The following is a 16,636-nucleotide window of genomic DNA, read 5'->3' on the forward strand; positions in this document are numbered from 1 at the left end:
AATCTGACAGTTCCAATTTTTCATATGCAGGTTTTAACTAAATCTTGCTTTTGTTGTGTGTAGTTTCTGACGTGTAGTATTTGCTTTACATTCTCAAAATAAAAAATCTTCATTCAGTGGCTCATTTCACATCCCTATTGTTGCACACGTTTGCAGCATTTCATCTTGCTCTGCCAATGGCTATCTGCAAGGCCAGAAAGATGATCACACCTGTTCAACATAAAAGAGTCTTTAGACATCTGTGTTTATGCCTGTTTGACATACTTACATAAGCTTGAATAAATGCCTGTTTGCTATGTATCTGTGCTTGCATCTCTATAAATAATGTAGTGTGTATGTGTATAGACATATATACACGTATATACATGTATACTTACCTATGTGTATATCTATAAATGTCTATGTTGTAAGTACGTTCATTTAAATGTCCAGATGTGTAGAAACTTGCACATTTTTGTAAGTCATTGCAGAGAGTGCATGTAATTTAAAAGCCAGTGTTTTTCTACTAGTTTAAATTTGCTAGAGGCTTCCACTAGAACTAATTTTTTTTAAATTATTCTGATGACTATGATGAACAAAACATCTTTGTTATTTTTTATTTTGTTTTTGTTATTTATTATTCTTTTTGTTACCCACAGACCACTAAGTGATGACTTCATTTGCTTTTCCATCTACTAGGGGAAAGAACAGTTGTTTGAGAACTGACATTTGAGGACACCACTCTAAGTCTTGTTTAGCAAGGATCCTTCCCTTACTGTTTACATGGTCAACATTTTTACATAGCCAGTTTTTATTCGATTAAGGCATACCACGTTGAGTTTTTGCTTTATTGTAGTTTCTTCATCAAAATTCCAGGCAATATTAGTCAGATGGTTTGAATCAGTTGTGAAACGTTAAAACATAACAAGAGCTATTTTTCATACCGTCACAATGTGGACTAGGTGTATTTTGGAAAAATAGTTCTTTAGGAGCATTCAGAATACGAGGGCAACATTCATTTCCCTGAGGCATGATGTTTTATTCAGGCCAGTTTTGAGTGTGGAGGAGTGGGGAAGATACAGCATCCAGATAACTGTGTTGGGATTAGCTGCCCGGTGCCCATAGTAGCACCAAGCTAAAATCTGATGCCACTCTGGCCTGCTGGCTTTTCTGGTGACTTGATGCTATTCACTCAAATTCTAACAGTGTGGGACCTGAGCTGCCTCTGCAGAGTGACTGACACATTTATTGCAACATGGTAGAATGTTTATCTGAACAAACACTAAAAGGATGAGCAGATGTTTCTCCCTTCTTAAAATATCCAGGCCTTTACACAGAAATAAAGTAGGCTCCCAGGGCTCATTTGCTCAGGTTTTGTTCAGTGCAGCAAAAAAGCTGCTTCTGCTTTTTGATCATGATTGGCCCTAAAAACAATTCGGCCACTGATGAAGTTTTGCCTGAGCTAATAAACTGTGCTTAAATCGAAGTAGCATGCCTGAGGTGATTCATCAAAAGTTCAGATTCTCCGTAGATAATCATGAATACACTTGAATGATTTAAAAGAAAATGTTGAATTATTCAGGACTTCTGAGTCACCTGGCAAGACAGATCTCACACTTTTTCAAACCTTCTCTTACTGTGTCAAACCTAACACTGAAATGACTGTCCACGAATGGGATGATTCAGAAACATAACCTTTATTTTGAGATCAGGTGGGGCAACGTTAAATAGTTACCAAATCTAAACAAATGTATAAGTACAGATCATAGTTCGCTAACATGTAATTCCTCCATTAGAGTAGCTGCTTCTGTTGGCAGGAGAGCATGGTTTTGGAAGCTTTTGGCTGAATAGTTAAGTAAAGGTTGCAAAAGATGTCAAGAATAGTTTAGTGAAATACTCGTATTTCATTGCTTAGGGGAGAATGGGAACAGTACAAAGATTTGTATTTCTGAATGTAGTTTCTTACCATTGTCACTGCCCCTGAATATTCTGCACCATTCAGCTCAAGAATGAAAAATGATCATTTTTCTTACTCAATTATCTTTTTGCAAGTCTTGCTTAGAATCAAGGAGTAGCATATAATAAAGAAAGAAATTTTAAAAGTTCTTTCTTTTCCTAAACAATACAAAAATCCTAAAAGGATAGCCAGATAGTTGTCTTGCTGACATAGTGAAATATTTTGTTTTCGGTCCAGGTAATCAGTTAAAACCCCAGTGCCATTAAAAGGCCCAGCTCTTGAGCTTACTCAAGATTGAGGAGAATGCCTTTAAGAAGTCCAGGAGAGTTTGCAAAAAACAAAGGTACGAGAGGCTGTCAGTAAGGTCTGCTGCCACGCCTTCTCCTACCTTCCTCACCCCGAGATTTTGACCACAGACCAAGTTAGTTGTTAGCACAACGCTGTATAGTATGCAGTTATAGTCAATTTTTAAGGTATTGTGTGTGTCCCATCCCGCTCAGTGGGTTTCGGGGTAGGTGAATCTTTTGTATTCTCCCTTTTAAAAGGGCTTTTCCTCTGCATGCAGAGACCCTTTGATCGGCAAAGGCAATGAGTTAATAACCCTCTTTGGTCAGTAAGTTGGCAGCAGTAATGCACTTTATTAGTAATATTTCACAGATTGGATAAAGATATGGCTTTCCCAAATTTTATCTAATAATATGGAGAGAGGAAAATAAGAGGGGGAAAAAGAGAAGGAAAGAAAGGAAAGGAAGGGGCGGGGGGGGCGGGGGAGTGAGGTCACCACTCACTGCTGAGCATTGATGGCTAAATGAGAGGGTTGGCCATTTTTTAAGCATAATGAAAGAGCAGTATGTGTATTTCATCTTTCTCTCTTGCAGTCTTTCCCCTCCATTGGCCAGTGTCTCAGGAGGAAAGTTTGGAATAGCCTATGCATTTTTTTTTTACTTCGCTGATACGGTCCTGAAAAATACTGTGTCATAAACGAAGGCTCGCTGGTCTACAGTGTGGTTATGAAGCTGCAACCGTGCTTGTGGTTTCTCCTGTTGTTCCTCCTAACCAATCTCATCAGCACGTTTCCAAACTGTGCAGCTCAATACCTGGTTAGATCCCTGAATTCTTTTGGTTTTTTAGATTGTAGTGGCTGTGCAGCTTTTACCTGCAGCTTTATGAATCATTATTCGTGAAGCATTTCACTTACCCGGAAATAGGTTCTGCTTGTCCATTGGGGCATGTTTGAAGGGGAAGATGACCAAACTAGTAGTTGTGAAGGTCTAGAAATATGTGTTATGAGCAAAATTAGTGAAGAGTAAGAAGTGGCATGTTCCCTTTCCTCTCAGTAGTCTGATGATTATGGCAATGCTTTTTTTCATAAGAAAACATAGCAGCTATGTTGCAGTAAGGCTCTCTGGGATCACAGAAATGCATAATGTCCTGCTGAGGTGGTTTTCCCTCGCTGCTGGAAGAACTGGTTATCCCTGGGAGAGCAGCCTGGAAAGTGTCATCATCACTTGTTCTGGCAGGTGGCACTTATGGCTCAGGCGTACTTAACTAAAAGTCTTGGTCTTTTATGCATTTATACCTCTCCTTACACTATGTGAGACTCTATTCTCCCCAGTATTTAAGATGACTGAAACCATGCTTTATGTGTGCAAATGTTTTCCCAGGTCTCATTTTACCAGTAGTAATAAACTGAGAAAGGGCTGCATCATTTTGTTTTGGATTGAAACCTTGGCATGGGTATCAACCTTTGTTGCGTCTGGCTTGGATCAGTTGATGTCGTCTGAATAGTTTCAGGTTGACACTTTCTAAAAGTCATACCTGTGAATGCTGCACCTGTGGAATGACTTCTACACTCTGTGCTCAGTGCTGTGATGCTTTGCCACTGAAGTACAAATACACTCTGTAAATAGCCTTCTTCCCTAATAGAGGATCAGGAGGGAGAAGTGGCTTCTAGGTGGGTGTTTGGAAAGCCGCTCAGCGTCCCTTATTTGTGTATCTGTGTGTATCATCTTGTAGCCTACACCCACATATAGCAGTCAGCATCCTCTTGGATGTGGTACCTTGTGCTGTCCGTACGGCTGTGTCTGACTGGCCTTTTACAGACTCAGTATTGTTGGTGCCCTGAGTTTATCATAGAGTCATAGAATCATTAGGTTTGAATAGACCTTTAAGATCATCAAGTCCAACCATCGACCTAATACCACCATGCCCACTAAACCATGTCTACAAGTGCTACATCAACAAGTTTTTTAAACACCTCCAGGGATGGTGACTCAACCACTTCCCTGGGCAGCCTGTGCCAATGCTTGACTACTCTTTCAGTAAAGAAATTTTTCCTAATCCTAATTTTTCCTTCAATCTAAACCTCCCCTGGCACGACTTGAGGCCTTTTCCTCTTGTCCTATTGCTAGTTACTTGGGAGAAGAGACTGACCCCCACCTCACTACAACCTCCTTTCAGGTAGTTGTAGAGAGCGATAAGATCTCCCCTCAGCCTTCTTTTTTCCAGACTAAACAGCCCCAGTTCCATCAGCTGCTCCTCATAAGACTTCTCCTCCAGACCCTTCAGCAGCTTTGTTGCCCTTCTCTGAACGCACTCAAGCACCTCAATATCCTTCTTGTAGTGAGGGACCCAAAACTTCACACAGGATTTGAGGTGCAGCCTCACCAGTGCTGAATGCAGGGGCATGATCACTTCCCAAGTCCTACTGGCCACACTATTTCTGATACAGGCCAGGATGCTCTTGGCATTCTTGGCCACCTGGGCACACTACCAGCTCACGTTCAGCCGGCTGTCAACCAGTACCCCCAGGTCCAGTACTGCCAGGCAGCTTTCCAGCCACACTTCCCAAGCCTGTAGCACTGCATGGGGTTGTTGTGGCCGAAGTGCAGGACCCGGCACCTGGCCTTGTTAAACTTCATAACATTGTCCTCAGCCCATCAATCCAGCCTGTCCAGGTCCCTCTGCAGAGCCTTCCTACCCTCGAGCAGATCAACACTCCCACCCAGTTTAGTGTCATCTGCAAACTTACTGAGGGTGCACTCGATCCCTTCATCCAGATCATCGATAAAGATATTAAACAAGACTGGTCCCAATACTGATCCCTTGGGGACAGTGCTTGTGACCAGCTGCCAGCTGGATTTAACTCTATTCACCACAACTGTCTGTGCTCGGCCATGCAGCCAGTTTTTAACCCAGCTTAGAGTGCAGCTGTCTAGGCCATGAGCTGCCAGCTTTCTTAGGAGAATGCTGTGGGATACTGTGTCAAAGGCTTTACTGAAGTCCAGGTAGATGACATCCACAGCCTTCCCCTCATCAACTAGGCGGGTCACCTGGTCATAAAAGGAGATTAAGCTCGTTAAGCAGGACCTGCCCTTTATAAAGCCATGCTGGCTGAGTCTAAGTCCCTGGTTGTCCTTCATATGCCATGTGAGCACCCTCAAGATGAACTGCTCCATATCAGTTCTTGCAGATTCGAGGTGTCTAGAACTCGACAATGTTTGGGAATCTTTCACACTCCATCCTTAGTGTCACCTGCAAAGTGTTAGCTGCAGAGACTAGAGATAGCTCTAGAGTTCTCAGTTACTGTCTTTGTGACCTATCTGTGGTCTGTGACTTTGCAAACACTTTTTTTTTTTTTGCATTGAGTTTTTTTGTGGGTGTCTTTGGTGTGTGTTTTTTCTTTGTGAAAAACAAGAAATTGTGCAGTGGAATAAAAATTAACTTAAACCAGTGCGCTTGCATTAAGTATAGGGAAGAGTATGAGTGCCTTGTACCTGTTGGTTCATATACAGCTTCCTGTCACCTTTTTTTGGTCAATGATTTTTAAATGAATTTTAAATACCAGTTCTGACTTAAAACTTTGATGTCTTGTGGGGCTTTTTCTGCTTTGTGCACAAGTCCTGTCCCTCTGTGTACATGTGGCAGCCATGTAATTTTGTGGCACTTGAGCTAACAGTACTATAAATTCTTACATGGTTAATTCTCACAAAAGGTTCCTTATTTTTTCATCACTGGCTACTAGGGACTGTCAGAACATCAGGTCTATGGTTTTGACCCTGCTTGCCTAACACTATCTTAGGGCAGAGGAAGAAAAAGAGAAGATGGAGGATCTAATGATAGCTGGGAAAGCAGTCTATGTTAAAAGAACTGTGTTTAATCTACATACATCCAAAAACATATTCATAGATCTTAAAATTAGTCTTTTTGTATGTAATTCACCTGCCCTTTTCTGAGTTCAAAATTTAAAAATTATATTCCCTTTTGTTTTCTTTCCTTATATTCTTAGGGACTGTGATGAAGGAACATGCAGAGACAAATCTAACATTTTGTATGCCTGGGCAAGAAATGCACCACCCACCAGGCTACCCAAAGGTATTGTGCCTTTAATGTGAAGTTCTTGTGTACAGGGGCAAGGGAGAGATGAGGATGTGGAAGTAAACACCTGACATATCTGGGAACATTCTGTAATATTTTTATTATGTCTAGTTGATGGAAACTGTATAAACATCAATTTCATAAACTATGAATGTATTATGCTAGCTAATGTACTTGGAGTTTTTTATCATCCTCTTTTTTAAAATACTATGGGTTTCAGTAGGGGGAAAAAGGGAGAGGCAATGATCATAATACAATGCTTTATTTTTATATAGCAGTAATCTTGCATTTCCTACTATATGTTATTGGAAAGGTACTATTTATATTTCTTTCAGTAGCACACAAACTGCATTAAAATATTTTTGTGTGTTTGGGAAAGCACAAACAAGTTCAATCTAAACATCGAATTTTTTCTGTGTCTTAAGTATACTTGACAATTTTACGTGCTTTTAATTTCTTAATGCTTTGATACAGTTGAGCAACATGTTTGTATACCCATTTTCTTATGCAACAGATGACTGCTGAATTCAGTCAGAATTTTTTAAGCTACTTGGAGTGGTATGTCTGGAAGACAGGGAGAAGTAGTTCTTTCTAGAAAATGCCTAGAAACATCAAGAAATACCTAGAAATATCTACCATCTGTATAGCCTCAGTCTGAAAATATCTTGAATTCTAAAAAATTTTCCTTTTATCTTTTACTGCCTCTTTTCATAACCAGGAGCAGTGCATAGTATCATGAAGAGGTTTATTTTTAATAATCCATTTACACACTTACCACCACAGATGTTATTTGATTTGGTTATCAGAATGTGAAGTTAAAAAAAATGTTCCTTGGAGGATTCTATGGAAGCCTGGTATTTGCTTTGCTGTTAAACGCCAGCTAGTAGTAATTTTCTTGTCTCTAAGGTGTCCATAAATACAAGGTTTGTAGGGAGGGTTCATAATAATATTACATTTGGGCACAGAGAGGCTGCAGTCCCATTTATAAGTAGGCTTTGCCGTGGGCAGTCTTTAATCTGGTGCCATTCACTGACCAAATAGGAAGATACTGTTTTCTCTGCTTCTTTTGAAGAATGTTCATTGCAGAATCAGTTTAGAGAAATACCATTTGGTGCGGTTTCATTATTTCAAATAGTTTCATTTTTTTCTGTGTCTGTGCTTACTTCTATCAACACGTAACATAGCTTCATAATTTCCGCAAGATTTTTTCTATATACAATATTAGTTTACAATTCAAAATATTTTGCTGCACATCTTTTTATCTTTTCATTGTCAGTGTATTCTTAGTAAGTCAGTGTTAATCAGTTTGTATCATTCACAGGTTGTATGAGAAATGAATGTTCTACCAAATCCTGCAAGAATGTCAAAACTTGATTTTTAATTTTTTTTTTATATAATTGTGTGTGTGTATATATATATCTCATATGCTATATTCATATTCTTGGATTGAGGGAATTCTCTGCTTAAAGCAGATATCTGTTCATTAATAATGAAGTCATCACCCTAGCTTCCTAGTCTGTTTGGGAACATGTGTTGTGACAGCGGTTTTTCCCGGTTTGCAAGACAATGTTTTCTCAACTGCTGTCTCAGTGAGATTTTCTACCCCTTCACATTAAGCCTTTACAGTGTTTCGTACTTTTAGATATGATCAGCAGTGGTGAACCATCTGACATTTTTTGTTTCTGAAAACGGTTCATTTTCCTTCTCTTAGGTGTTGGATTCAGAGTTGGAGGAGAAACAGGTGGCAGATTTTTTGTGCTCCAGGTACACTATGGGGATATTAGTGCATTTAGAGGTATGTATTTTGGAAATCTGTTCAGTAACTTACATAAGTTACAGCAGCAAAAATATTTACATAACCTGAAGAAAAGAATTTTGCTGTTAGTGCCACTCACAAATGTAAAGATCAGTGGGCATATTTGTAATATATTAACTTGATTTGTTTATAAAATTTATAAATATTTGAAAGGTGAACAGATTCTTTTTCTTCAAAAAGCATAGAGCAAATGACTTAAGGGAATGAAGAAGCAGATTAATAATTTTAAGTTAGGAATAAACTCGTTTTTCCCTGTATAATTCAGTGTTTTCTTTAAGAAAGTTGAAACAAATACCAGTAAATACCCTTAACCTGTCACCTTACTGGAATACCTGCTGAGAAAGATGGCATATACTGGCCAGTCAATCACAGTATCTGTGTTTGGAAAAAGTTGTAACTAGTGGAGACAGTGTCTTTTCATGTTTTTTTTTTTTTTAAAAAAAAGTTGAAACACTCATTTCAAACATGGCAATATGCTTATTCTTGACAGTGAGTGTTTCACAGAATCACAGAATGGTTGAAGTTGGAAGGCAGCTCTGGACGTCATCTGGTCCATATTCCCCCTGCTCAAGCAGGGCCACCTACAGCTGTTTGTCTAGGACCATGTCCAGGTGGCTTTCAAATATCTTCAAGGATGGAGACTCCACAGTCTCTCTGGGCAGCCTGTGCCAGTGCTCAGTCACCCTCACAGTAAAAAAGGGTTTCCTGATGTTCGGAGCAAACCTCCAGTGTTTCAGTGTGTGCCCATTGCCTCTGATTTTGTCACTGGGCACCACTGCAAAAAGCCTGGCTCCGTCCTCTTTGCACCCTCCCTTCAGCTATTTTTATACATGGATAAGATCACAGAACCACAGAATGTTAGGGGTTGGAAGGGACCTCGAAAGATCATCTGGTCCAACCCCACCGCCAAAGCAGGACCACCTAGAGTAGATCACACAGGAACGCATCCAGGCAGGTTTTGAATGCCTCCAGAAAAGGAGACTCCACAACCTCTGTGGGCAGCCTGTTAAAGTGCTCTATCACCCTCACAGTAAAAAGTTTTTCCTTATGTTAATATGGAACCTCCTATGCTCCAGCTTGCACCTGTTGTGCATCCTATCATTGGCCATCACCTAGAAGAGCCCGGCTCCATCCTCCTGACACTTGCCCCTTACCTATTTATAAACATTGATGAGGTCACCCCTCAGTCTCCTCTTCTCCAAGCTAAAGAGACCCAGCTCCCTCAGCCTTTCATCATAAGGGAGATGTTCCACCCCCTTAATCATCTTTGTGGCTCCGTGCTGGACTCTTTCAAGCAATTCCCTGTCCTTCTTGAACTGAGGGGCCCTGAGCCTTCTCTTCTCCAGGCTGAACCGTCCCAGCTCTCTCAGCCTTTCCTCAGAGGAGAGATGCTGCAGTCCATCATCTTCGTGGCCCTTCCTTGGACTCTGCACTAAGTCCATCTCTCTGTTGTACTGGGAAGACCAGCACTGGACACAGTACTCCAGATGTGGCCTCACCAGTGCCGAGTAGAGGGGACGCATCACCTCCCTTGACCTGCTTACAATACTCTGACTAATGCAGCTGAGGATACCGTTAGCCGCCTTTGCAGCAAGGGCATATTCCTGGCTCATGTTCAGCCTGGTGTTCACGAGGACCTCCAAGGCCTTTTATGCCAAGGTGCTTTGCAGCTGGGTGGCCCTCAGCGTACACTGGTGTCTGGGGTTGTTCCTCCCCAGGCGCAGGATTTTACACTTCCTTCTCCTTGTTGAATTTGATGAGGTTGCTGTCAGCCCACTTCTCCAGCCTGTTGAGGTCCCTCTGGATGGCAGCACGCCTTCTGGTGTATCAGGCACTCCTCCCAGACTGGTGTCATGAGCAAACTTGTTGAGGGTACACTCTGCCTGATCATCCAGCTCATTATTGAAGATGTTGAACAGGACTGGACCCTGTATTGACCCCTGGGGTACACTGCTAGTTACCATCCTCAAACTAGACCTTGCACCACTGATCACCACTCTCTGGGCCTAACCATTCAGCCATTTTTCAATCCACCTTGCTGTCTGTTCATCTAGCCCATGCATTATAAGTTTGGATTAATGAAATTTTGATTTCATTAATCTGCATTGACATACTGGTGATCTGAGATTTTTTGGGACAAGATTAAATAATTTTTTTATTTACTTGTATTTCGTGTTGCACTTAAAACCTGAAATGCCTAGTTCTGACACCTTTGAGATGTATGAATTCTTATTTTTACTCTGTGAATCACATCCATTGTGGAGTTTTTGGGTGAAGCCTCTCTGGCCTTCAAGACCAAGAAACCTGTGAATCATCATTCTCTTGGAACTTGGCTGTGATACATTACTGCATAGGATTTAAATGAGAATATGAGAATCCTCATGGGCTAAGTGATAATAAAAATGTTGCACTTGAAAGAAAAAAAGGGGAAGTAAGCTGATTATTCCAAAAATTAAGGGAGGAATGTGCATTACACCAATTGTTTAAGCTCTGCCCATGGCCTCTGAATCATTCTATGGTACCGTGATAAATGATCCACAGGTTGTACTTCGTTTTGAACAGAGAAGTTACCTTGTAGCTGGCAGCTTCCCAGTGCCATGCAGCCTATCTTCTGTACACCTGTGGCAAGGTTTGGGCAATACTCATCTAGAATTTTTGGCAACACTGTCTGGAGCTGAAGGTGTGGTTTCTACTATGACATGAAGATGCATTGTAGCATAATGGCAGTAAAGGTAACTGAGGAGGAGGAGAATGGGGAGGGGGGAAGGAATAAACAGAGTGTGCCAGCACTGTTTAAATAGAGGACATAAGCAAATGTGCACAACTGAAATTGAAAGAATTGATTTTTGTGAGATGGTTCAGATGGACCCGTACAGCGCATGAGATTCTTTGTCTGCTAAAAATAAGAATAGTTAAAGTTAATAAACCTCTAAAGAGAGCATGTTAGTTGAGAGCCTGCTCTTCATTATTGCTTGGGGACAGTGAGAGTTCTCACTGTTCATTTTCACTCTTAAGTATAATTTATGTGTATGTAGCTATAAAAAAAATGAAATAAACAAACAATTGAGATCAGTAATCTCCATTTCAGATTAGTTGAGGATGTGTTTGGAAATTTTTATTAGTAATTTAACTTGGAGTCAAAGCTTCTACTGCAAAAATCCACTTGCCCACTTAGAGAAACTATAGTGAAATAAAGTAGCACCCAGAATTAAAAATTTGACACTAACATGCCCCCTGTAGCAGACTTCCTTATTTTTTTTGCCTATAATATCTGTGCAGGACTTAGAATAATGAATGTCATAGATATAAGCCTGCAAAATTATGAAAGTCTAAGGTGTGTGAACTGACAGTAATTTAAGAGGTGATACTAGTGTCGTGTAGTGTTTCAGCAGTTAAAAGAGTATGACAGAGTGCAATCTGTTTTATTTCAGTGCCTTTTACTTGATAGTCTGATAGCTTACTTCTAAAGTGAAAAATTATCTACCTTTCTGCTGGTTTTGTGAGAAAAAAAAATGGTTTTGGTGTGCCTGTGAAAAGTCCAGTAGAGAAAAATATCATTTAAGTCTCCTAATAATTTAAATGTCCTAAACCTTGATTGTGGTGTTCAAGGCTATTCAATGCACAACCCTCAATAAGTTTTGCAGGTATTTTTAAACTTCAGGAATGACCTCAAGGGCACTTTTTTGTGTGAATGAGATGTCTGTTGATAACTGTGGCTTGTCAAAGTATAATAATGTAGTCATTGTAGTTTATATGTAAGTGCATGCAGTTGTTCCAATTCAGAACAGAGGACGAATGATGAAATGTACTCAGTTAAGTTGTTATGTTTTCAGTAGCATCGGTTCGTAAGCACTGTTCAGAGTTTTAATTTTTTACTTTACTTACAAGTCATTGCAAATATAAAATATTTAGCTTGATGTAGTAATTATTTAGGTATTAGCACCCAATTGTACTTCCTATCAATTTTCGTGGAAAAAATGTCATAGTTAAAATTTATCAGGTCTCATTTTCAACTCTTTGTGAAAAGAGTATTTCCTCATTTCATTAATCAGTTATTAAACTAATTCTGCTTTCCTTCCCTCCTTAGCTATAACCCAGAGCTGAGTATTTGTATTTTGATGTGCACTTTGTGCTCAGATATCAAATTAAAGCTTATTGTCTCTTGTGTAAAATACACATAATTAAAAAATAAGCTGGAAACCCAAAAATAAGTTCTACCAAATTTGAGATGTGTGCAAAGAACGATCATAGAAAAACAGTAATTGCTCTATTTGACTTTCTTTACTTTTTGTATTGCAAAAGCAAAAACAAGTATTTTGATTTGGAGTTATGGTTGATGGTAGATAACAGGTTTGTAACAAGTAAAAAGTCAGAAATTCATCTGTCTTTTTAATGTATTTTTAAGTGTTTATGGTTCATATTCAAGTGAAAGTAAATCCAGTCATATTCAGATCTATAAAGGCATCCAGTCAACTTTCAATTTGGGCTGTAGGTGTATGCAGTGCAGTTGTCACACTGTTCTTGATTTATTCTTCCCTATAATTGCCTTCAGATCTGATTTTTAAAAATGTGGGTTTTTTCCCAATCCCTACAATTTCTTTTTTCCTGCCCTGCTTGTAAACAAAGACTAATGTTGTGTCTAACCAGCCATACTATTATGTTAGCCCTTTCTAGCACATGTGAGAATATAGATGTTACCCACAAGAATCAAAGTAATTAAAAGTTATCAATAACAATATATTTTAACTTATTCTGTATGAAAGGTAATCACATGCTGTCATTTTCTTTGTTTGTAACTGTTGCATTGTTTGAAGCAATTAGTAATTTTTGTCAGTATGCTTGTAGCAAACTTTTTGGGAATTTTTCAATTTTTGTTCAACTTCAGCTCCTTTCTCATTCCCTTTTTGTTCTCTCTCTTTTCTTACAAGGCATGCATAATATTTGCATTCTCTGCTCTTTCTCATAATCCCTACTTCTTCACTGAGAATAGTTTTATTTTTTCCTGCTATCATTCCCTACAAGAATGATATTACCCATGTTACATATAATGTCACAGACATACCTGCTTGGCGGGGGGGGGCGGGGGGGCAGGTGTGTTCTTGGGGTTGGGGTTGGTTATTTTTTCCAGTAGGTAGCGTAATTGATTTTGACCACCAAGCTGGTAGAAGTCTTTAAAATAGCTACTTTCTTCATAAGCATGTGAATTGTAAGCTGTCATTTGAGTTCCAGTCTTATACGAATATTGGATTCAGTGTGCTTCTCTTTGGTAACCAGAAGGCTTAGCATTGGTGTCTTGAATGAAATTAATTTTGCATATTCCCAGATATTTGTGTCTATAATACATTATGATATCTTTTCAACAGATCAGTAATTTGTGACCTTTACAAAGTATTTATTTGTTAAAAAATTTATTCCAGACCAGGATCAACAATTGTTTGTCTCTTTTCTGTTTGGAAAGTAAGTTGTGGAAATGGCTCTGGGAATTCTATACTTGCATTTGGTTTTTCACAAACTGAATAAAGGTAGGGTTTCATTCTACATATTCCTAGACTTAAAAAGAATTTTGCTGAATTCATTTTGGATGAGCAAACAGATCAGCAAGAGCAAGTGCCTTGACTCTCCTGAAAAAAACAAATTCAGGTAGTGTTCTTTTATGTACCAAATACTAGGTATCAATATTGAATGCAACATGTTGAATTTGTCTCTTTCTTTACCAAGACTTCAGGTTCATTTTTGTGCTGCCTGTCTTTGTCTTTTTAAATATAACTTGCACAAAGTTACTTCCCAGCGGGCATTAGCTTTGGAATTGCTTTGCTCAGAGGTTGTGCTCCATCTTTGAGGCTAGTTCTTTTCTTTAATGAGGCAAAGCCAATTCTGAGACCATATGTGGAGATTCTAGTACAAATCAAAGGGCTGATTTTGAAATAAACACCACTCTGTTACAGGGAAAGCTTTTAAGTTTTCTGGTAGCCATGTATAAGTGCTGTACTGTTCGTATTAAATAGTAGAAATAGAGCAGTGAAGAACCTGAATAAATAGTTTGAACAATGTGCTCTGTAATTTGTAATCTGTGTACCCAGAGAACAAAGAAAACAGGTTTTGAAGGGTGCTTATTTTTCTAATTCGGAATAAAAAACAACAGAATTTTAAGTGCCTAGGAAGCCCTCCCTAGAAGTCTTGTCTTCTATGCCAGATTATACATGTAACTAAAGAGTTCAGGACTAGCTCTGGGTAGACAGACTGGCAGGAAGCCTGTCAGACTCACATTGGCAGTTTTATCAAAATCAGCCAACAGAAAGAGAGCGTTTCTGTTTAGGATAATTTAGCTTCTCAGTTACAAGTAGTTCATTTGAGAAATTGTATTTATAGTATTTGAGATATTTCTTCTGGAAAACATGATTAACAGGGGTAGCATAGGTGATTCTTTTTAACTAATTTAAGTGTTTGTTGACAGTTAGACTTGGAGTTACCATTACAAATTTGTCATGTACAATTTTTTAAAATTATGTATTTAAAATCTGAAGCCAGTGTTGGGCTTTAACATGCACTGCTAATTTTGTTTGACATAGGTAAAGAAAAGCACAGAATATTTAATATGATTGTGGAATATTTGCACACCACACAAAAGGCAGTCATAAGCACAGCTTCTAGCTTCATTTGTGTTGGAAACTCTGCACGGACAATTCGCTTTCGTTTGAACCCGATTCTGAGGTATATAAAAATTTTCCAGTTCACTTTGAAAATGCTCAATTTAGATGAAAATACTGAATGAAAATTTTTTCAATACTCTGAAAATTTAAATAATGTGAAAACACTTTCATGTTGTCAAACTGAAATATATTGGAGTAGTTCCCTTCCTCCCACTGAACTATTTTTAAAATAGACACTACAAGGTAGTAAGGGTTAGATTTTTCAAACATGACATGTTTGGCATATGACAGGTTTGGTGTTAGTGTTTTCAGATAGTTTTTCAGCAGTGTTTAAAAGACAGGGTGGTGTTCTCAACTGCAAATTGTAAAACCGAGAGACACAAAAATACTGATTATGTTTTACATTTTTAAATTTTAAATCTTATTCCTTTAAGTAATAAAGTAAAATGTTCTCAGAGGAAGCAAGTATTTTCCAGCCTCCATTAAAACTGATGCAGCACAAACTTTCTAACAATGGTAAACTTGTTAAAGCTGAGTTCTGGAGCATCATCTGTGTTACATGAATAACCAAAAATTTAGTCAAAAGATTTTGTTTGAAATGAGGAAGGTGGGGCAAAAGAGACTTCACGAAGACCTTTATAGCATATGTAGAGGTATTGAGATTGTAAGTGAAGCTTCCTGCTGTCAAAAGTAGAGAAGTGTGATCAGTGTATACATATGTTGAACTTTTTCTAAAACCATGGGCAAAGAATTTGATTTCTCTTTCTCTTGAATGTTTTCCTGCCATTCCCTTACTTCTGTCATAATAGCTTTTGTGGTCTTTCTGGTGCTTTTGGATTCATAAATTGGCCATTTAGAAGCAGCATTTGTTATCTGTGATTGAAAACTAGTGCTTAGTCTGACATGGCTTAACTTCAGTTTTTCGTTCCATCTTGAGCTGGTGCTGACCATATCTTGACTGTCATTTTTCTGTTATCTATTCTAACAGTCTTTTATTTGGTTCTGTCCCTTCTCCCTCCGTTACCATTTTCTCCTCTTTCTTTACCTGTCTCTCTGCCATCCCCTGCAAATGACTTACCATGCAGTGAATGTATTTATAAAAGATTTTTTCTTTTAATTTTTGAGATGTAAATTTAAAAAACATATGAAGACTGTATTTTAAATGTGTTTTAAAGACTTTAAATTGGAGAATTTTTATCTTAAATTTTAGATTAATTTTTCTATGTCTATTTTTCTATACAAACTTTCATGTTTGCATAAAATGATGTTTAAGAATGTATGTTATTATACTGAAAGTCTTTTTTTTCTACAATATGTTGTTTATTTGGCTGTTTTGTAGAACAGAAAAAATGTGAGTGATAACAGCAACACTATACTGGCTGACTGGCTCTGTGGTTTTGTGCAAATGTGCATAGTCTTAAAATATTTCTACTGTAATTGCAAGTGAACTTTATCCATACTCTGCCAAACACATATTCAATCATTTATACAGAATATAGGTACAAAACTCTCTGTGTTTGAGGAGTATTACGTGTAGCTTGTCACAGACAGTGTGAAATACCATCTGTGTTGAATGGGAATGCTTTTGTTTCTGGATTATCAATTGAATTTCCAGCCACTTTCCTTCTGGTTCCTCACACTTGGTTTCAAAAATTCTCATGAGAGACATGCTTGCCAAACATTCAATGCAACTACCATAGTGGGTAGTCTTGATAAAAGAGCTACTGTTCTAATTTTTCTTTTGCAGATACAGTGAAGACTTTCCTTTTTTGTTGTTATTGGTAAAGGTACAACTGTGATTTACTGATTTAGATTTTTAAATACAGAAGTGTTTGTTGGGACACACAGAGCTGGAGG

At 38.4% G+C, this 16,636-nt stretch overlaps 1 protein-coding gene across 9 annotated transcripts in view; it reads left to right on the plus strand.

The window, feature by feature from the left end:
* PAM (peptidylglycine alpha-amidating monooxygenase) overlaps positions 1 to 16,636 on the plus strand; it is an 80,800-nt gene that overhangs the window by 19,535 nt on the left and 44,629 nt on the right. For all 9 annotated transcript variants that reach the window (XM_086479863.1, XM_009951690.2, XM_086479864.1 and 6 more), the window contains exons 5-6: positions 6,225 to 6,310; positions 8,025 to 8,108. In XM_086479863.1, the coding sequence (XP_086335989.1) occupies positions 6,225 to 6,310; positions 8,025 to 8,108 (170 nt within the window). The remainder of the gene's footprint in view (positions 1 to 6,224; positions 6,311 to 8,024; positions 8,109 to 16,636) is intronic.

Source organism: Leptosomus discolor, chromosome Z, assembly GCF_034619465.1.
Source record: "Leptosomus discolor isolate bLepDis1 chromosome Z, bLepDis1.hap2, whole genome shotgun sequence".
Taxonomy (NCBI): Eukaryota; Metazoa; Chordata; class Aves; order Leptosomiformes; family Leptosomidae; genus Leptosomus; species Leptosomus discolor.